Source organism: Ictalurus punctatus, chromosome 1, assembly GCF_001660625.3.
Source record: "Ictalurus punctatus breed USDA103 chromosome 1, Coco_2.0, whole genome shotgun sequence".
Taxonomy (NCBI): Eukaryota; Metazoa; Chordata; class Actinopteri; order Siluriformes; family Ictaluridae; genus Ictalurus; species Ictalurus punctatus.
In genome coordinates, this window is record NC_030416.2 from 14394606 (window position 1) to 14416724 (window position 22119).

At 41.4% G+C, this 22119-nt stretch overlaps 1 protein-coding gene across 2 annotated transcripts; it reads left to right on the top strand.

Moving 5' to 3' along the window:
* The first annotated feature begins 1573 nt into the window (after window positions 1-1573).
* jazf1b (JAZF zinc finger 1b) lies at window positions 1574-22008 on the top strand. 2 transcript variants are annotated; one of them, XM_017471563.3, is made up of 5 exons: window positions 1574-1815; window positions 13032-13104; window positions 14497-14693; window positions 17885-18054; window positions 19647-22008. In XM_017471563.3, the coding sequence occupies exons 1-5, from the start codon at window positions 1701-1703 to the stop codon at window positions 19821-19823; spliced, it is 732 nt and encodes a 243-aa protein (XP_017327052.1). In that variant the 5' UTR covers window positions 1574-1700; the 3' UTR covers window positions 19824-22008. The 2 variants fall into 2 exon arrangements, with proteins under 2 accessions (XP_017327052.1, XP_053537362.1); XM_053681387.1 differs by lacking the exon at window positions 1574-1815 and adding an exon at window positions 8294-8414.
* Window positions 22009-22119: the final 111 nt, after the last annotated feature.

Below are 22119 nucleotides of genomic sequence, written 5' to 3' on the forward strand. Positions count from 1 at the left end.
TGTAACTCACTCTGAATACGGTCGTTTTGCAGGCCCATTAGGACTGAATGCAGAAACATGTTCTGCACTAAAACAGGGTCATACTTCAGCCCAGATTAATCTTCTTGTGAGGCAAACAGAATTTTTTGTCTCAGGTCAAGAGCATGTATCAGGATGTTTTGTGGGATCTCTTTGCTGCGCTGGCCCTCCGTGCTCAATTGTTTGTATAACTCAGTTGCATTTTTGTCTTCATAACGGGAATGGGGGATGCGTCTCAGTGTAGGAAGTGTTAAATCAGCTTTCCCTTCAAGATAGCTACACAGTTGAAGCCAAGGTGTAACAGATCTGATTACTGAGTCTATGATTTCCTGTTCAGGATACCCTACGCACAGCCCACTCTCTATCTGACAAGCAAGACTAGAAAATTATAATATGTCCTTTTGGCCCGGTTCACCGCTCAAGCCTGAGATTTTGAATTCTTTATACCAAATCACTGGCATGTTGTGTCTCTGCGGCAGCTGAGACTAGTCTCACGGCATCCTATCTGATGTCACCTGCACCCCTGCTGTGGTATGTGTAACAGCAGTATTGATATGCACGGCCTGAAATGACTCAGTGTGCTTGTTTCTCTCACTGGTCTCTGTACCCCAGCTTCAACCATTTTTCTGGATTGTCAGCAGTGGCCAGCGTGAGGTTACTTATTTTCTCATTAATACTCAATAACTTAGCCAGACCACTATCCTCAAGCTCTTCCAGCTCACTCCTCAATAAAAAGCTGCTGAGATACTTTATGAGTGAGAGGCGGGTCACATTTGTCACCTATTTCACTGTGATGTCTAAAAAAGAGCAGAGTTCAATTATTTTCTCTCTTGAGAACGTGCATAATTTTTCTCCCATCTCCTCCTGAAGACTTTGAAGCACATCCATTCTTCTTCTTCTTTCTCTCTCAGCAGTGTTTAGAGGTGATGGAAGTGGTGGTTAACTCACTGACCTGAGTCTGTGATCACTGTGCCTCAAGTGCACGCACCACTTAATCAGCCTTGTCTCTCCACTTCACTCTGATGCCTCACTGCTGTAGGTCTGGTTAAGTAGAGCTGAATGTGACTGGGTGGTTCTCGGTGACGAAGGACTCAGAGAATCCAACAATCATCCCAGTGGTGCCTCCAAATGTATGTTGCACCCCTGTAAGGGAGTATGTTTATCAGTAAACACTCAACACGCGATGCTTTACTGAGAATGAAGCGCATCGCGAGAACTCCCCCGATAACGGGAAGACGCACGCGCCCACAACCAATCAGGTGCGCCTGATTTAAACTTATTAACATGTTGCTTTTTAACACAATATGAATTTACTAAACGTATCAGTTATTGGAAAAACGTAACATTTTCAGAGTATTTGCCAACATGTGGGTATTAAATAATTATTTCAACTGATTTGAACCCATTGTATGAACTGAAATGGTCCCATGAATGAACCCTCAGGAAAACACAAACAGTAAAACATCAGCGCGTTACACGTAAAAAAAACACCTCGCGCATCAACAGGTCCGGTAGTCGTGACGTCAGAGCGGGTCTCGCAGATGGCCCATCCCCCCTCCTCCTCCTGCTCGTGCAGCTGCTCCAGCTGTGTGTTTGAGTGTGCGAGTGCGTGTGCCCGCCGGTGTGTGTGACTACGTACCGCTTCCTTTCCGCTCGCCCTCGCGCTCAATGTTGCAACCACCATGACAGGCATCGCCGCTGCCTCCTTCTTCTCCAATACGTGCCGTTTCGGAGGCTGCGGGCTGCACTTCGACTCCCTGGCGGAGCTGATCGTCCACATCGAGGACAACCACATCGGTGAGTGCGGAGCGGCACGCACCCGCATGCACACACGCACACACGCACACAGCGAGGAAGCCGGGGAGCGCCAATCCGCAATGGCCGGACTCGGCCAGCTACTTCCTGCGTCTCCGCGCTGCTGTTGCTAGGTGTGGTAGCGATGGTACTGAGGGCTAGTTTAAGCTTCCCCTCGGCGGCATTTCAGACTCCTGCCAAGACTGGAATTGTAATGCAAACCGTAAGCAAAAGCTGTTCGCCGGAAACGGCACGCAGGCTGTAACTTTTCCACCCGGTAGATGCTATCCGCCCAAGCGCTTGCTGTAGCTGTGCTAGGCCTGGGCTTAACACACCGCAGCCGCACTTCTCTCTCTCTCTCTCTCTCTCTCTCACACACACACACACACACACAGCCAGCGCCTAGCACGCTACTCACACAGTTATTTAGTCGACGTGACTGAACGTTGGTGAAAAGTTGCCTAAATAACATGAGCCCGGTCGTAGCTCCCGTTAGCTGTGTAGCTAAAGAGTTAACGGATTCTTCCGCGTCGCGACTCAGTAACGTTGACATGCTCCTTAGTTCACATTAGCCATGTTTTGAAGTGACAATGAGAAATAAACCGTGTGTATTTGTAGCAACCTGATGTCATATTATAACATATCTGATAATAGATAAACAGCTCAGTCACCCGGTTTGTTTGTTTGTTTGTTTGTTTGTTTAGGCCAGTTTGTTCAGGCCAGTTTGTTCAATATTTTACTTCCACCATTTGAGCTTCAAGACATCTTTGACACTTTAGTGTAAACATGGCAGAGCGTGGGCTGTTATTCAGTTCAGTTCACAGCTGGCTTGGTCACAATAGTACATTTTCTGGAAGGCCATTTAGCCACAGTTTCCCAATCCTGGTCTTGGAGTACCCTCATCCTGCACATGTAGTGTTTTCCATGGCTGTGTTACTACTGGTAAACAGTAAAACATGTAGGACACCTGGTACTTCATTACCACAGGGTTGAAAATCTGTGCCCTGCCTTTTCTGTTGTATTACTCCTGTATCCTTTCCTGTTTATCTCTTGTTGTTGTTGTTGTTGTTTGGATGTAGTGCAGGTGGTTAAGCATCTGCAGTTTGTTTTCCTGTTTGTTCTGCAGTTCTTCTGCTTGAGTTAATCGGGGTCAGTCTCTCTGGTGTATACTTTAGATATGGCTACGGGCTGCAAACATTATCTGATTTTATAAAGCAATACCCGGAGTGATCCTTACACAGGGAAACTAGACCTTTTAATATGCTTATATTTGTGTCATGCAAATAACGATACATCTTTTCGAGACTAATTTGGTATTCATGGTTGAACCAGGTTTTTTTTTTTTAGTATTTAAATAAATCATTAACATAGCTATGGGGGGGAAGAAGAGCGAATTATTTTGTGTGTGTGTGATTATATTTTTATTGTTATTGCCTAAGGAACATGAAACACAAAAAGTTTGCATATCCTTTGCAGAATCTGCTCAATCTTAATACTGTTAACAAAATAAGAGCGATCATAAAAATCCAATGTTGTTTATTTAGTACTGTCCTGAATAAGCTATTTCACATAACATGTTTACATACACAAGACAAGATAATTGAATTTATTTATTTTTAAATTACCCCATTCAAAAGTCTACATACCTTTTGATTCTTAATACTGTGTGTTGTTACCTGGATGATCCATGACTGTGTTTATGTTTTGTGAGAGTTGTTCATGAGTCCCTTGTTTGTCCTGTGCAGTTAAACTGCCCACTGTTCTTCAGAAAAAATCCCCACGGTCCTGCACAGTATCTGCTTTTCCAGCATCTTCTGCATATTTGACTCCTTTCCATCAGCGGCTATATGATGTTGATGTTGTCATACACAACTATTACATGAGGTTCCCTGATGCTCAAGAAGGTAACACGGTACTGTAACATATAACACAATAGTATAAAGGTTTAGCAGATTCTGCAAGGGGTATGCAAACTTTTGGGAACAACTGTATGTATATACATTTTTACAAAGACATAATAAAGATGCCAGTACTACTGACAGAAGTGGATCTTAGAAATTGTATTTTTTTAAGCAGCGAACAGGCAAATCATGGCAGTAGATTATTCAGAATGTATGCGGTGCTACATTCTAAGTAGATCATTTTATAAAAGGTGAGTTTCCAGAACTGTTGCGGCTTGGTATCTGGTGCAAACCATAGTTGTAATATTGTTTTTTTTGGCTGCTGTCAAGCCTGATGTGTATATATAAAAATATATATATATTTTCTGTGCTAATGTGAAACGTTAGAGTGAGTCATCATTTAGCAGTAGCAAACAGGGGTCTAGATGAAATCAGAACGTGAATTTTTATCATCAAGTAGCTGCCATTGTCATTAAGGACATACAGAATAAGTTTGCTTGCAAACATACTAGATGTTGATTAAGACCCTTCTTAGTAAACTGCTTGTTGAGGAACTGGCCTTATGCTAGTGCTATACTTTTTAATGAAAAGTCTTGCGAAATTGATATTACCCGAGCAATCTAGTGTCAAAGAGTTAGCATTATTATTATTATTAGCTAAAATACTTTAAGCTTTTGCACTACATAGACAACTAAACACTTAATTAATGCTGAAGCCCGTCTAGGGCTCCAGTTCTCCAGGAAGTCTCTTGTGGACACACACCATTCTTTTACTGTAATCACTCTTTCATTACGTTAATTATCAGCGCTGAAATTGTGCTGTGTTGGTTTGATATGTGAGCTGAAGTGTCTTCTAATCTCTACTCCTGTAACGTGATTCCTTGGCTGCCTGTCTGCTGGGGAATTTGCCTGGTGGCTGAGTGTGAAAGGATATGTAATGAGAAACCCACCTGCAGGGGGGAATTTGCTTTTTTTTTTTTTGTGGCTGATTGGCATGTTTGTCAGCCAATCAGAATAGATCTATTGGGGTGCAGACAGCTGGACGTCTTCTACTGTTCTTCGTCTCGGTCATCCATCTCACTCTGAGGCAGTTAGTCCGGCACGCAGGAAATACTGGCCTACAGTAGAGTTACTTCCTGTGTCGCTTTGTCGCCTATAACACAGACCCTTAGGATCCCAGGATTGTTATATAATAGTCTTATTTGTTTCTCAAATTTATAGATAACTTGATCTGTAAGTATCTACTTTTCATGAAAATGCTTAAAGATGTTTGATTTAAGAGTGAGGATCTCAGCACTTCTGGTTTCAGCCATGCGTTTTAAGACCATGAGTCATACGCTGATGTTGTGCTTTTTGAAGATGTTGTCCATCTGCTGCAATTCTGATAATAAATAATGTAGTGATGTATTACTTATTTTAGCAGGCCTCCCGTACGTCCCTGGTGTTCATGAACATTCTAATCGATGCTGTCTAGATTTGCACTGTTACTCATCACTACATCATCTATTAACAAACAATAGCCATAACATTGGGTTGCGCGTCAGCCATGGCGGTGGTTGTGCTGCTGTAGATGCTGTTGCACTGGCTTGCTTTTCACCAACAGAGGGGGATACATACTCAGGTACTGAGTATAATCCAGTACTGCTTCCATGCATGCACGAATTAGTCTACACGGAAATGTGTTGGCAACCTTTAACTTTGAAAGAGAGCTGTTGGAAAAATACAGCGCAAGAACGGTGGTTTTGGATACGATGGGTAATAAAACCTTAGATCTTGTGTCAGAATAATCTTATCTCTCCACTAAGTGTTTAAATCAGCACACTTTCCATTGCTCGTTGAACTAACTTCTCTCTATCAGGATTTTGGATTGATAGTTTTCTTAGACCCTGGCCTATTTGTACTAAAATGAGGACATATTTGATGCAAAGAATTGTAAGTCACTCTGGATAAGGGCATCTACAATATGTTGTAAATGTTATTTATTAGCAATTAAACAACCGACTAGTCCATGTAAAAATGAAAACTATTTGTCAAATGAGTTAACAATATCTCGATTCTGGTTTGCATCATGCGCTTTGCAAGCACACTACACCTCTCTGTAGAGGTCTTATCATTCTTCTGAAGAGATCATAAAAGTAAATGCGGTGTGGGTGAATTTACAGACGAACAGCCTTGTACAGTAAAATGTTTGAACATTTACAATGTCTTTGTTTAACGACAGTGATCACAAAAAGCATCCATCACTGCTCGAGACTCAGCCAAGCTAGGATAGTAAACCACATTTAAGTAGACCTACAACACCAAGGAGAGGATTTCTACACTTATGCATCTAGCTAATCATTAATGACAAGAAGACTTTACTGTAGGTAAATAAATCACATCAAATCTAAAGCCATATGACTCTGCCATTTTCAGTGCAAATGTTCCATGGTTTATACATTATTTACTGTGGAGGTGTTCGCTCTTTCTGTGCTGGTATAAATTGATATTTAATGTGAGTGTTTGAATGTTCATTATGCAGTTTACAGTTGAAAAGCAGGTGCTTTTTCTTTTAGGTTTACTACAATTTTTGTCACAAAATAACGAGTAACTTATGAGTAAGCGTGTGCAACCGTACATGCAGTGAACAATTTTTCCAGCACAGAGCTTTCAGTCATCTCGTCGTATTGGCCAGTGATTTGCATGTTACCGCTGGGCTTTAATCTACTTCCCAAATGTCTGATCAGCCGACTGCTGCCCTGCTTAAATCTAGGCCAAATTAATCTTGTTTGCGTAAGTACAAAATGAATATTATAGCTTTTAAATAAATAAATGTCTGTACACTTCTGACGTTACTGTATCCGCACATACCGTGTATAAGAAATCTTTAAGCCCAGTGTCAGATGGACATGATCCTATACCAGTCGAATTATACAGGCTTTGCTTGAGGTCAGTCAGTCAAATAATGTTTTCAGACAGTCGGTTTTGAAATTAATGTATTTCTAATCTCTTCCCTAGTCTTTGGAAAAACAAACTGCATATTACAGAATGTTGACTTGCCTGACTTGGGTTGTGTAGAATCGGATCAGAGGAGCTACCACACACATTCACTGTGATAGAGATGAATTGCGGGTCTTTTATAGTGGCATCAGAGCAAAGGCCAGTCTCTCTGCTGGCACCCATTAGCTCCTTGAGTAATTTCAGATAGACGTAACTCACCTGTGCGTTTTATTGCACATTCCCATATTTGTTGTAACAGAACATGGTGCTGTGTTTCTGTTTGATGTGTTGAAAGCCTCTTAGGCCTCTCTCTTTCCTTCTCTCAAGGTTCTTAGTTACTTATTAGTTGCTTTCTATGGATGATGTGGCGCGTATGGATTGTAGGCGTGAGTTGAAAGTGTGATCGGTGTTATTGGTCAGTAATGATCTAATTAGTGGTCTCTGGTGTTTAAAAAAAAAAAAATTCCTTGGAACCACTCCTTCCTCTTGCCTCGCTCTCAGCAAAGTGCAAAATCTGGCACGCTCTGCAAAGGGCGAGGAAGCCTAATTACAGGGTGCGCTGGCAGATTCTGGCCTCTCTTCCTCCTCATCTGGGGACCTGCTGCTTGAACACATTCTCTGCTTTAATTAGTACCAGGCTAAAATGAAGGTCCACGTTGCACGTACATACGCTGTGGTGACGCATTAGCACTAGGTGGCGCTGTAACACTCTTAGAGTTGCTTTGAGTGTTTGTTAGGATGCTATGGCACTGCTGCCGCCGCTGCTGCTTTTCCTTGATTTAAAGGCAGTAAAGGTGGCAAAGGGGTGCAGGGGCATGACGCCGATAAACTAACAACATAATGTTTTTCTGTATGTCGGTGTATAAATTTGATATTCTTTCGGTACACAAGAAAACACAGTTCACCTGTTTGATTGTGGCTGATCTCATGTAATGTTTTCATGTGTGTCACACTCCAGCAGGTGACCAATGCATCTCTAAGAGTTTCACCGGTAAAAGTGGAAGTCCACGACAGTTTTTAAATTCAAGTTGCGTTACAAAAGAAAGAAAGAAGTCTCAGTTACTATCAATAAATGAATGTGCCTTTCACCTGACAAAAGCAAGCAATGTATGGTAACATTAACTACATGACAATAGCTTTGTCCTTTATCTCGCAAACTAGCTGTTATCTCCCAAATTTGCCCAGTATCTTCAGTCAGTAAAAATCGGTTAGACAAAATAGAAATAAAGCATACTACAGATAGATATTTGGTGACATGTTAGGTGACCTAAAAATACATCTACATAGTTTCTTTTTTTTTTTTTGCTTTGTTTTGTTTTTTACATTCAAATGACAATTCTTGAAAGGCAAGAGCTCATGGATTTTCAGGCACCATGTTGGTGTGTCCACACATAAATAAGAAATGCTTAAGCCCCGTGTCAGGTGGACACGATGCTACACCAGTCTAATTATCAGTCCGTACAGTATTTTGCTGCGGCTTTTTTCTAAATTTATGATTCAATTTGCAAAGATTTTTATGCTTTTTTTTTTTTTTTTGTGGGAAACTACTCGAAGTGGTGAAGTTGCAATCACACAAAATTGTTTTGCACGGACTTTCGCCGGGATGCTTGTTGGTAAATGAGACCTTTTAGCTGTACTCATGTTCAATGCACATGAATCGATGGGTCTTTGGCTGAATGAGCATTGTGAGGACGTCACATGGAGAGTCTTGGCCCAAATCAAGGTAAAATCTGTGATAATTTTGAAAAATTGCAAGCTCTTTGATTTTGCGTTACTTTCTTGAGGTTACTTGGTCAAGTAGTGTTTTCAGACAACTCACTGACTACTCATTTTTAAAAATATATATACATTCATGTAAATGATTTGACTTGCCTGATTTGGATTCTGTATTATAATAATAATAATAATACAGATACTGTGCTGGCCACACACATTCACTGTTAAAGAAGAGCAGCCATTAAAGTGTGTATCAGAGCAAAGGCCAGTCTCCACAGAAGGACATTGCTGTGTCTCTCTGTTGACACCCATTAGCTCCTTGAGTCGTTTCAGATAGACTGTACATTTTACTGCACTTACCCATATTTGTTATATAATAGCACATGGTGCTATGTTTGTATTTGATGTGCTGATAGCTTCTTAGGCCTCTCCCTTTCTTTCTCTCAAGGTCCTTAGCTGTTTATTACTTGCTTTCCAAGGATGATGGTTGAGCAAGGGGCAAGACATTTGATGATAATTTTAAATAGATAGTCAGAAAAGGCCATGGGTGAAGTACATCATGTGACAGAATTGCTCCTTTGTCTGTATTGGCTGGTTTGTGACTGGCTGAATCGTTATAATTCACATTACAGTATTTTGAAACCACTGTAAAGAGGAGATCCCTAATTGCACTGTCACTTTTTGCTGTACAACACTGCACTTCTGTGTAGTTGTTTTTTGAAAGACTCTAGTGACCTATAGAATCTATACTATAGGTTCAAGTATAGGCACGGAAGTTGTACTCCACAGTGCTATAAAGTTAATCAATGAAATTCATTAAAAGCTTGTAGATTACTTGATCTTAAATAAAATCAGTTTTGGTCTACCATGGCTAGGACCTCTTCATTAAACAAAAACGGCCACATGGTTCTCTAAGCATTGCTCCCCAACCCCCACCCCCACCCCCAGTACTGTTCCGAGTGTAGTGCTGTTGTCTAGAAACCTGGGCTTTGACACAATAATTATATACATTTTTACTAACCGATAAGGCTAAAGGCTAATATGTGCTTCCTTCAAGACAGGAATTCAAGACCTGCATTTTTACAAACTGCTGCTCATGCTCCACAATATGGCCAGAGGTATGTGGACATCTGACCCTCATACTCGTATGGGGTTCTTCCCCAAACTGTTGCCACAAAGTTTCAAGCACACAATTGTCTAGAGTGTCTTGAATGCTTAGCTTTAAGATTTCCTTTCACTGGAACTAAGGGGCCCAAACCTTTTCCAGCATGACAATTCCTGTGTGCACAAAGTGGGATCCATAAAGACATGGTTTGCCAAACTTGATGCAGAAGAATTCGAGTGGACTGCACAGAGCCCTGATCCCAACTGCACAGAACACCATTGGGATGAATTGGAATGTGCACCCGGCCAACATCAGTGCCCAACCTCTTGCATTCGAGGGGCTGAATGCTCACAGCCATTTTCCAAAATCTAGTGGATAGCTTTCTCAGAAGAGTGAAGACTGTTCCATTGGATTTGAACTTGCAACCTAGCAACATTAGGGAGACCATTTTGTATTACACCACTTAGGAACCCTAAACAATTCTTTATTCATATTTGTGCATGGAAAAAAAACACACGCCTCACATTATCTTGAGCACTGATCTGAGTTAAGACGTAAGTTCAATATAGCTAAGGCTAGACAGAGTTCTGTTGCTCAGGTAACATTAAGACTAATAATATCTTGCCCTGTCGCAACTGCACATTCAGTCGTCTGGAACAATGGGACTTTCTCGGCCTCTGTGAACCGGTAGCTCATTTAGGGCACCTGGAATGCATCCCCGAAAGCTCAGCGGAAATAATAAATTTGAGGAGCAGTTAGTGGTCCTCCCATAGCTGCACCTGGCTGAGCTAATTACCTCTACCCCATAGCACCACTCTTTTTAGTTGTTCTTCCAGTTCCATTGGGCTCCAGCAGGGGAGCAGGCGTCCGAGAATAAGCTCAGCCCAGCACTGCTTCTCACTAATCATGGCTAACGACAGGAAGGCCTCATATTACCTCTGCTGGTTGAGGTGTGTGGTTGTTCCTAATTTAGGTAATTGGATTTTATCAAAGTGCCGTGAGGGAACGTGATGCTGATGTGTCACGGTGACATGTTGCAGAAATATTATCCTCTTGCCAGATGAATAAATTTAGCGTCCATGAATGCACTTGATGCGAGACATTGCTGGTTTGGCGTTCCTGGTTTCTGGTCCCACACAGGGGCCTTTGCTGTAAACATGTCACCATGACAAGGGCCACACGAAGGCATCCCACAGTGCACTGGGAGAGCAGAGCAGAAGAGAGGAGGAGGGAGGACGCTGGGAGGCAGTCATGTCTGAACGGCGGAGAGTGTTTGTACTGGCTGAGAGGTAGAGTGAGGAAAACAGGATGAGGTACATAAAGATCCAATGAGGCGAACATGCCTGCGTTTATGGCTTCGTTCTAATGAATGTGTTCGGTGTGCTGTTTCAGCTCTGTACACGCTTGCGTGTTCACACTGTGATACCTAGCCTTCTTTCCATAGCAGGATTGGTTCTGGTTTTATTATGAGGTGTAGGAGGAGGAAAGAAGGAATTCTGCTGTGCCTCACTCATTCCTTCATCTGTCTGTGATGGGCTATGGTACTTCTCTCTGTCTGTCCTTTTCACTCATTCACTCCCACTTTCATAAACCATAATAAGCGTTTTACATGAACTCTGGCTTAGTCTCAATGGAGTAATGGTGTGTCTAAGAGATAAAAAGGAGAAGAGACCACCACGGCGGACCACCTGCCTGCATGCTGGACCACCTCTCTCCCTCTCCTGAGCTGGGATCTGGTAGGCTGCTGCGCCAGGTCCCTGATTGGCCTCCGGATGCCAGCATGTGATTTACAGAGTGTGTTGGGGGATTGATCTATGGCTAATTGTGTGGCTGTTGAGGGTGTGTGTGTGTGAGTGTGTGTGTGTATTTCCCACCCTCTGTTCTGGTGCAGAAGAATAATGCTGATCTTAATGTGTCTTTGTGTGTGTGTGGGACTACAAAGTGTCAACTCTCTTACACAGTGGTTCCAGACTAATGAAACACTTCGGTAAGAGTGCAGAGTGTCAAAGTGCTCAGTGTTGCAGTGCCAGTGACTCACGACACACAACGCTACCTGGACAAACACTCCAGTCGAGCCCTTATAGCTGATGTCTAAAGAGCTCTCTGCCTTTGGCGCTGTGGCTCTGGCGAATACCAGGTGGTACCGTCTGCATGCCTGTGTAATTATGAGGTGCTGGTGAGTGTGTGATGCCACGCTGGCCGGAATTGCGCTGCAGATTCACACACACATACGCACACACATATTGGCTTGCTCTCTCTCTTCAGGGAAATTGTGTGGTTTCTGAAGAACTGAGACAAATATGGTTTAGTTTAAACAGAGAGAAAATGTGTTTACTTACAGCAGCAGGATAAAGAGAGGCATTAAGATGCATCTTTGTGTGTGTGTGTGTGTGTGTCTTGGTTTAGGCCATGATTAGCTAAAGTCTTTTTTGTGCAGCATTTGTGTTAATGGTGTTGGAGAATGCCTGCAGAGGTGGGCATCTGAAAACAATTACCCTGGCAGAGCAGTGAAACTGTGGGCTAAGTTAAACACAGAGTGGACACGAAGCTCCGGGACCTGTGGATTCTCTTGTAATAAAAGCTCCCCAAAAATGCAGGGCTGCATAGCTTTCAGGTTTTAGAGCAGGCCACTTTGAGGGTGTTTTACATTTCATCACACTAGGGGGCAGCAGAACTTTACCATTTCGTCTACTCCGACCAGTCTGCAGAACACCAAGGACAAAAACTCTTCCTTGGGGATACTGATTCAGGAGCAGTGTTGTGTCCTCTCAGTGTGAGGTTTGGCCAGGTTGGACTGATTTCAGGTTCACATTCCTGGCTATATCTTGCACTCTAGACCAATGGGCTGGATATCTGGATAGGCTTCTGAACACAAAGCGTGCTGCTGTAGACCAGCACTAAAGTGCAGCAGACCAGATGTCTGGAACACGCTGTATGAAGCTGCACAAGTGTGTCTAATGTGGTCTAACATGTACCCAACTGTGTGTGTGTGATTTCAGTGAAGTCAATATGAAACCAAAATGCCTGGAAAGACCAACTCCACTTTCCACATATTTAGTTAGGACCTCTGACTAATTCTGCTGCTCGTTTACATTTAATGACAAAGTTTATTAATGAAGTTAATTGCCATCTGGGAGCGATTGGGGGTGGGTTGGTGAGTGGCAGGAATCTTAGAGAACCACTTGGTGAGACTATGAAATGAGTAATAGATTCACTTTATATACGCTTTGGGATAGTCCACCCTCAAAATGAGTGCCTTCATGGAAAAAGTTGTTACCACGTAATTAGCTCCTCACACTCTCACGCAAGGTTTGCGCTGTGTTCTGCTAGTTATTCTGATTACAATTGGGTCGGTTTTCTCAGGAAACCTGCGAACAGACGCGGTCATTCTGACAGGTGTTTAAAACGTTGGGTGTTTTTCAGAACACACTGTACTCAGAGCGGTTTTGTGTTTTTATGCCAGTCTGTGACCATCTTCTCTTTTTCTCAACTCCTTTGTTCTTCCCTTTTCTGTCTCAGATACAGATCCTCGCGTGCTTGAGAAACAGGAGTTGCAGCAGCCCACATATGTCGCTCTCAGCTACATAAACAGGTGACACACATCACCACACACAGAACTGCAAGTAGTATGTGGTGTGGAACCACACTTGGTCCTTGAAATTAATGGTCCGTTTGCTAAATTGTTATCCATAACAATACAACCATGAAACACCAAGAAGGGGTTTTGTTTTGTTTTGTTTTGTTTCGTTTGCATTAGATAGTAGACAGACTTAAGATACAATGCATTGGGCTTTCAGTGTTATTGTTATTATTATTATTTTATTATTATTATTATTATTAATCTCAAACTAGCTTTTAGGGATGGGCAATATGGACGTAAAACTATATCACGATATTTTCTTGTATTTATTGCGATAACGATATCAGTGACGATATAAATATAGTACCATGCACCACTGTTTTTAGCTACGAGTGATAGCTGTGATCTTGAGAGTCTCAGAAACAAACATTGATCTAAAAGTAAACCTGATTTTCTGTAACCAAACCAGTTCCAGATTGTATAGGTAGCTCCTCGTTTAGCAATGAACTCCTCAGCTTCACGTCTGCCTTCCCCTGTACTTGTTTTCGCTCTGCACGTGAGCTGCGAATGGGTCAGACGCCATCTCACCCAGAAATATGTCATCAACTAGGCTTTATTGTTTTATCGCGGGAAGACTAATTCTTATTGTGGGGAGAATTTCTACCGGTATATCGCAAACGATATTATGTCGCCCATCCCTACTCCCTATTATTATTATTATTATTATTATTATTATTATTATTATTATTATTATTATTATTAATTGCAAACTAGCGATTATTATTTTATTAATAATAATCTTATTAATCTCAAACTAGCAGTTATTTCTTTCTTTCTTTTTTTCTTTATTTTATTTTTAAAGAATGCTAAAAGCACTTGTACTCAAACATTATCAGCTGGCTTTTTCATGTTTATAGTTCTCTAGACTTCAGCATTGCTGCGCATGGTAGTGTTTTAGATTCCCTTGAATGGCTCCAGTCCCTTTATGGCTCTATTAGAGACTTCAAACCGGCATCTGAGCCTCCATATGCTCCTCATACTGAAGACACTTGTGTTCTGACATTCTGTGTACAGCGTGGTTTCAGAATGGATCCTCCATGCTGAGAGAGAGCATTGGGTCTCATATGCAGCTTCACTGCTGGTAGAAAGAGGAGTCTCCACTTGATGTGGTTTCCAACTGTAGTCTGTTAATTCCACACCAGCTTTAACAATGTTTGTGTGAACTTTTTATTTTTGTGACATGCATTTATAAAAGCGTTTACAGCGTCCCAAAACAACTCGGGGCCCAATAGTTTGATAATGAAAGCATCTGTGGAGGATCAACTGACTTGGAAGTGATTGCACATGTGTCTCTTTGATGAGGATTTCTGGTCATCCTCGTTATTTCTGCGCTCTTCTCTGTAGGTTCATGACAGATGCAGCGAGGAGAGAGCACGAGACTCTGAAGAAGAAAGTCCAGCCAAAGCTGTCCCTCTCTTTGACAGGCAGCCTATCACGTAACAGTGTGTCCACTCCGCCCCGACACACCAGCGGCAACCTCACTCCACCTGTGACACCACCTATTACACCCTCCTCATCATTCAGGAGCAGCACTCCCACAGGTACTGCATACACATACACACACACTCAGGTTACTGCAGTGGTTCATTCCTGTCTTTATGATCATACTAGAACTGGGTGTTTCCAACTAACCTATAATAGCATATTTTATATATATATATATATATATATATATATATATATATATATATATATATATTATACATACATATATATTATGTCAAACAACTACAATATTTCTCCAACATATTTAGCATTCTTCTGAAATCATCATTCTCAAAAATGCTACAGTGTCACATGTCTTCATTGGGGATAGGCACACATGCTTCTGTAAGTGATAGTCTCTTATTGTGAATTGTGTAAAAAAAAAAAAAAAAAATTACATGAAGGAATAATTATATAATATATATTTTTTATTATTATTATTATTATTAAGGTTATTTAATCTTAAGATTTTTGGTGCAGTACTAAACAATTACACATAAATACTTATAGAAACTGACCTTGATTTAAAATATTGTGCTTGATTACAGTGGGGACTGAAACTTACAGTCTACCCTGACATATGTTTTAGAGCAGTTTTACAGGATTGTTCAACAGGTGATCTGCTGACAACCAGACAGCTGCCAATTAATATAATGAGTAAGGAAAAAAACAAAGGCTGCACAGGTTCACAATGGTTTCAGTTAAGGATGTAGACTAGGGGGGGGGGCTTCAATTATGTGAGCGCTGCAGCTACTGAAGATAAATTAACGATCGTGTATTGAAGCATGATAATCACACCGCCGTTGTGGATAACCGAATGCCATGTTCTTTATTTATTTTTATGTTTTCACACTGATGCATTACAATATGTGTGTACTAAGTAAGGAATACAACACATGCGGTTATAGGAGAAATAATCAACGATGAGGTGATGTGATGTGGAGTGCCGCAAATAACTGCACGTTTTTATTCCTCTTATTCTTCAGTGTTTTCGTTCCTCTTATGCCACAGCAGTTTAACAATTATTTATTTATTTATTTATTTATTTACTTATTTATTTATTTTCAGTAGTTACAGTTGATGTTATGACACTCACAAAATCAAGTTCCTGTTATCACTTCCGATATAGCAGCTATAAACAGTCGCAATAAGGCAGGAAAAAGCAACTTGCTTGTCTAGGAATGTTACCAGGAATGTGCAAAGTGCTCCCTCGTGACGACTTTACCGTTGCAGAAATAAATAAATTCATGTTATACATTTTATTATTATTATTATTATGATGCTTAAATTATGTGAAGCAGCCACCATACAATTCCCAGTGAACTACTTGTTACTATAGAGATGATAATATGTTAGATTGAGCCGTGATGTATGGAAAATTCATTGCCACCTTCTGAGCAATCTTGATTTGAGAGTTTAAACTCGCTGTGGTATAAATATCAATCGATTAACGCAACAGACAGAGAAGCTGAACCTCATGCACACACTCAAGCTGTTGTTTTACCCTGTGCTCTCTGTCCCACAGAATGTCAGACAATCAAGGCCATATATTTTACAGCTGCCCTAGTTGTTTGGTGTGTTTATTAAATATAGGGATAGGGTTAAAAAGAAATCTAAAGTACAAGAATCATGATATCAACGCTTCCATGTCCTTTCTTTAATTTTGTTTTGACGAAATAAAGTAGTGAATAAAAGATGACAGGGCGTGCTGCTATAGGAAAATGATCATTGATGGGGTGGTGTGATGCAACCCGACATGAAGCTACAGAAATATATTATGATGAGTGCTTTGATATAAATGTGAGTGGAATTACAGTTAAAGACAGTTATACCATAGTGCTGCTGAATACTCGATTCTGATTGGCTGACAGATGTTCTGAGGTGTGCGGTTATTTTTCATTAAATGCACAGCTAAAAGTAGTTCCAGTCAGATCTTGACCGCATTACAGTTCCATATCACTTCGCCGAGTTAACGGAACTAACGGAAAGGTTAGCCTGCTGTCCACCACAGCACCCAGAGCTACCGACAGTTAAAAGGACAGGAAACTTCATCTGTCCATAAATATATGTAAGGTATAATTTGAGAACAAATAAAGCACACCCGAGGTGGTAATGCGGCGAGAGGGAGAAAAGAGAGAGAGAGAGAGAGAGAGAGCGCAAGAGAGCATGTGTGATATGCCAGCGAACAAGTGTCAATATGTATTTATTTATTTGTTTTCTGCAGTAATAAAAAAACCCTGTGAACAAGTATTTATTAATTTGTTCTATTTTATATTATCAGCATGAAGTGAAAAACCTGATCTCTCTCCCCCTCTTTCCCCCTCTCTCTCCCTCTCTCCCCTCTCCCCTCTCCCCTCTCACTCCCTCTCCCCCCTCTCCACTCTCCCTCTCTCTCCTGTCTCTCTCTCCTCTCTCTCTCTCCCTCTCTCTCTCCCCTCTCTCTCCCTCTCTCTCTCCCCCTCTCTCCCTCTTTCTCTTCCACTCCCCCCCCTCTCTCCCTCTCTCACTCCCCCCTCCTCTCTCTCAAATGACTGCATATCAATAGCTCAAGCCTCCACTAGCATAATAAATGAATATAAAATAAGTTCCACACAAGCGTTTTAAGGACAAAAACCTGACAAATGTCTTGAAATAAACCATCTGAACAATGTCATGATGTGTGGTAACTGTGGTATAAGGGGAATAATTGACTCCTGTCCGTTGAATTATTAGTAAATAATGCACACCTGAGGTGTAAGGGCCACTCCGCTTTACCACCTCAGTGCGTTCTTTTCTAATAGCTAATTCAAAAACCCGTCGTAAATTATTCCTTACTTAATCAGTACATTCTGACTACTCAGACTTGAGAATATATCAGTTGTAGCGTATAAACACCCATGGCATTTTATTGCTTTTCACAACATTTCGCATTTTCTGCATTCACTGCAACTATAGCTGTATTTTCCCATGCTCCTTATTAGTGGGTTATTTTTTCTCTTTCCTCCACAATTAGAAGTCAGAGCATTTTATTTGTGTGGGTTTTGTTTGGGAATGCTGGTTGCTGGCATGATGCTTTTCCTGTGCATTAACCCATAACCCTTTACGACATGCTTACATTCTTTTCCATAAAAGTACAATGGCAGCGTGTCAGCGCTATCGTAATAGCAAAGCAAAGGTCTGTGAGAAATTCACGCTACCCTTTTTTCTTTCTTTCTGCATAGCTACAGGACCCATGAGAAACAGTTCTTTGGCTGTATGTATCCTGCAGGTAGTGAGTATGATGAGGAGGAAGCAGACTACGAGGAGTCCGACAGCGATGAGTCTTGGACCACCGAAAGTGCCATTAGCTCCGAGTCCATCCTCAGCTCCATGTGCATGAACGGAGGCGACGAGAAACCCTTTGCCTGCCCCGTGCCCGGCTGCAAAAAGAGATACAAGGTAGGCAACAGGGGCAGAGATCTGCTTTCGGCGTTCTGCAGCAGTGGATCTGAGGCGTGTAAGTGGCGCTAAAGCAGGGTCGTGATGATCAGCAGGTCATTCAATAGAGCAAAGCTGTCCGTGTCAGAGCACTCTGTAAAAACAATAACGCTAGTTGACGGAGTACACTCAAGACTGATGAAAGCTCTCAAAGCGCACAACTCTGAGAGCAGACTCCTACGGCCATACAGTCCACTTCAAGGCTTCCACGGGTTTTATGGGATTTTCCGCTGGCATCTGGCGCATGCTCCCGTGATGAATTATGTACAGCTTGAGAGAGCCGTGTTCATTAAGAGGCACAGGAAGTGGCTGGTGACAGGCACGAAGGAGATTTTCCATGTTCATGCCATTTTTCCATGCCGTTAGATGTGGATTTGATTTGGGCTGGAGTGGTTCTCTGTGTACCTGGTCTTGACACCAGATGAGCGTCGTGTTACCATGCTCTAAAACGTTAAGACCAGTACTGCTAAATGGTAGTTCTCCATCAGGTTCATAATGAGACCTGAAAATTCAGTCTGTTCAACTCAATAGCATTTTTTGTATAGCTTTTATTATCAACAGTCAATATTGTTACAAAGCAGCTGTACAGAAATTTTGATTTGGCTTTGTAATGAGCAAGCCAGAGACCACGGCAAGGAGGGGAGATGTGAGGAAGAAACCTTCAGAGGAACCAGATTCAAAGGGGAACCGATTGCCTATTAATGAATCCGGTCTGGATAGCGGGATTGGAAATCATCGCAGCATACAATTGTAGAAGAGTAAAGACGAACCGTACTAAGAGTGCTGAAAGTTTAATCAGTAAGAGAACATTGTAAACGAGGCTACGTCTAAATTAATCCGAATCAATTTGAAAAATTTCTCTACGTTTTGGCCTTCTGTCAACAGCGTTTTGTTTTTTGTTTTGTTTTTTGTCAAGCAAGAACCGAGCTTGTCGAAAAAATTTGAAGCCGCTGTCTTCGCGTTGAAGTGCGCACTGAGAAAACGGAGATATTCAAAAACGATGACGTATTTCTAGTCATGTGACAACTCGAAACGAACAAAAGTCACTTTGTACAACCTTCAGACGCGGAAACGACGCAGGCCAAAGCTTATTAGGTTTTCACACGTGCGGTATATGGATGTAAACGTTTTCAGACATTTCAGTGTGGACAAGCAGTTTTTGGAGAACATTTTAACAAAAATGCAGTTTTCAGATCTATCCAGATTCACGTGGACGTACGCTAAGAGTCCGGGGATGAGATGAGTACAACACAGTTTGAATGATTACAGCAGCAGTTGTTAGAAGATACACATTCTTGAAGAATATAACTGGAATGACTTAATTAATCTGTTTGTGGCAATTCAGTATGACTTGGCAATTAAATTCACTAAGATTTAGGTTTACAGTGTATACCCAGAGAAAGGTCCTAATTCTATTATTAGATTACAAGTGCTATTTTCTTGTAAGAGAGAAATGTGCATATGCATGCTGGGAAAAATATAGCCTATGTTACAGTTGTTGTGAAAAACCCGGTATCATCGAATCATGACTGTTGCTGGGTTTTCTTTCGCAGAATGTGAACGGTATCAAGTATCACGCCAAGAACGGCCACCGCACTCAAATCCGGGTGCGCAAGCCGTTTAAATGCCGCTGTGGGAAGAGCTACAAGAGCTCACAGGGCCTGCGCCACCACACCATCAACTTCCACCCGCCCGTCTCAGCTGACATCATCCGCAAGATGCAACAGTAGAGCGGGCCTCCGTGCCAACCAGATCCTTCACCCACGCGTTCCATCATTAGAAGCTGTTGCTGCATTTGATACCTTTCCTGCTTTGTTACTCTTTATTCCTCCTTGTCCTCCACGAGGAAGACTCTGTCTCCTCATTCCACCTCTCCATGAGGAAACTTGTACCCCTTCATTTAACTCTTCCATAAGGAAGACTCTTTCTATCTTCCCATCATTTCATACCTCGTTTAGGAGGTTCTCTTTATCCCCCTTTTCATTCCATCTCTTTGTGAAGAGTAAACCCGTTCACCCTCTTAATTCAAGAAGCACCTATGTTCCCTTTACACTAAGCTTTTGAAATGCATGCGTATGGTTGTTTTTGTTTTTTGTATCCTGTTATCTGTTCTGTGTCTATTTGAGATGATGTATCATAGAGTTTGCAGTTTTGTACTTTTGCACATTCAATTATTATTCTTTTTCTGTCTTGTATTACTATTGTCATAAGGTGCTTATTGTGAAATGTTTAGGATGTGTTGAGACAAGATAAGGCTTGGCATCAGTGTGGGACGAGTTCCCAACAGTTGCTATGACCACTCGGGGCAGTTTGTGATGCGTGTCAAAGCCACATCACAATTCAACCAGCATGACTTTTTTTGGCTTCTGACAAGAGAAAATGGTGAAGAAAAAAAAAAAAGAAAGGCAGAACATTTCTGACTGTTTGCGCTACCCGATATAACCGACGTTTTTAGTTATAGATTTTAAGAAATGCATATAGACTTTCATAATCAGATGTTAAATATATCCTTTTATTCCCAAGTTTTTTTGTTTTGTTTTTTTTTCCCTCCATTTCCAGTTTTTTTTTGTTTTTGTTTTTTTAAATTATACCAAGTTAAAGATTAAGTTTGGGACTTTTGGAAGTTGAATCCTATATTTTGTCATCCTTGGACAAATCGTGTTTTACACCTATTAACAATCTCAGGTGACAGATTGCCAGCATTTCAGACACATTTTCCTGCCCATGTGGTCAAATGGTATTTTTTTATACAGCTGTTACACGGGTCCCAGGACAGCTGTGGCCGGTGTGTTCTAGAACCTTTGGAGCATTCTAGAACTCCACAGCTGAATCCATTGCCTGCTAAAGGACCTAAAGCACTTTGTAGCACCTAGTTGCCAACTTAGTTAAGAAGTTTCCATTGCCAAACCATCAGGGACTACAGAGTCCTACCTGCGAGTCACTGAGTTAAATCTACACACTGACACGCTGCTTTGGGTTTAGAGTACACGTACTCTCCTTTTTTTTCTTTCCAAGTCTTAAGGGATTTCTTTTATTTTCTTATCTTTCATCATAGCCCCAAAGTGTGTGTTACTGGAAGATTATTGTAACTGATTGCCTTGAACTGTTGTAGACCATAGCATTCCACAGCTTTGGTGTAACAAATCAATCCGGTTGTGTTTTTTGTCCTTTGATACTGGCTGAGCTCTGGCGTTACCTGAGCCGCCTTTCAGATGGACAGATGACAGTTATTGTACTTCCCAATATTAAAACTACAGCAGAGCATTTGCCCATCGCTGTCTTTGGTGGCCAGTGTTGTTTTGCTAATGGGGCGGTAGGATAACTCAGGGATGTCCTGTCCTAGAGTTAGAAGTTTGTTTTTCTGCGCCTTTTCTGCTTGAGTTTAAATCAGACAGCAGCAGGTTTTGGAGTACCAGCAGTAATCCTACATCAGTTTTTTGCATTAAATACAATAAATAGAATAGGTATATAGAAGAGGTGTTCTATTGCAAAATCAATCACCCTACTCTGGGAGGTATCAGAAGAAAAACAAGAAGAGTTGGCAGAGAAAGGCCTGACCAAGCGCCAAGCTGCGAATCACTCATGATCATGACATTCTGCATGGACATCAGTGTTGTAATGGAATTACCTGTTTAAATGAACATTGTGACAGTATTATACTGCCAGTCTAGAGGGAAGTATTGGACATGTTGTGCATAGTTTATGTATTATGTATCTGTGTAAGTGCATTAAATTATATTTTCATACATTAGGGGAGGGGGGATTCCTACATGTAATGCCATTGACACCACGGGTTGTTTTTAAACTGGTGTCCTTCTTCAACAAAAATAGAAAAGAAAAACTGACAAAAAAGCTGCTTCATAAATGTAAACCTGGTTACAAGTTAAATATTAAATGGCCTCTGATGTGTTTCGATATCTGTGTGTGGGGAATGTTTTATTCTTTTTATAACCGTGTAGGGACATGTGTTTTTCACTTTCAGTGAAAAACAGAGTGGCTTTTAGCTAAAACTAAGTAGCACTTATC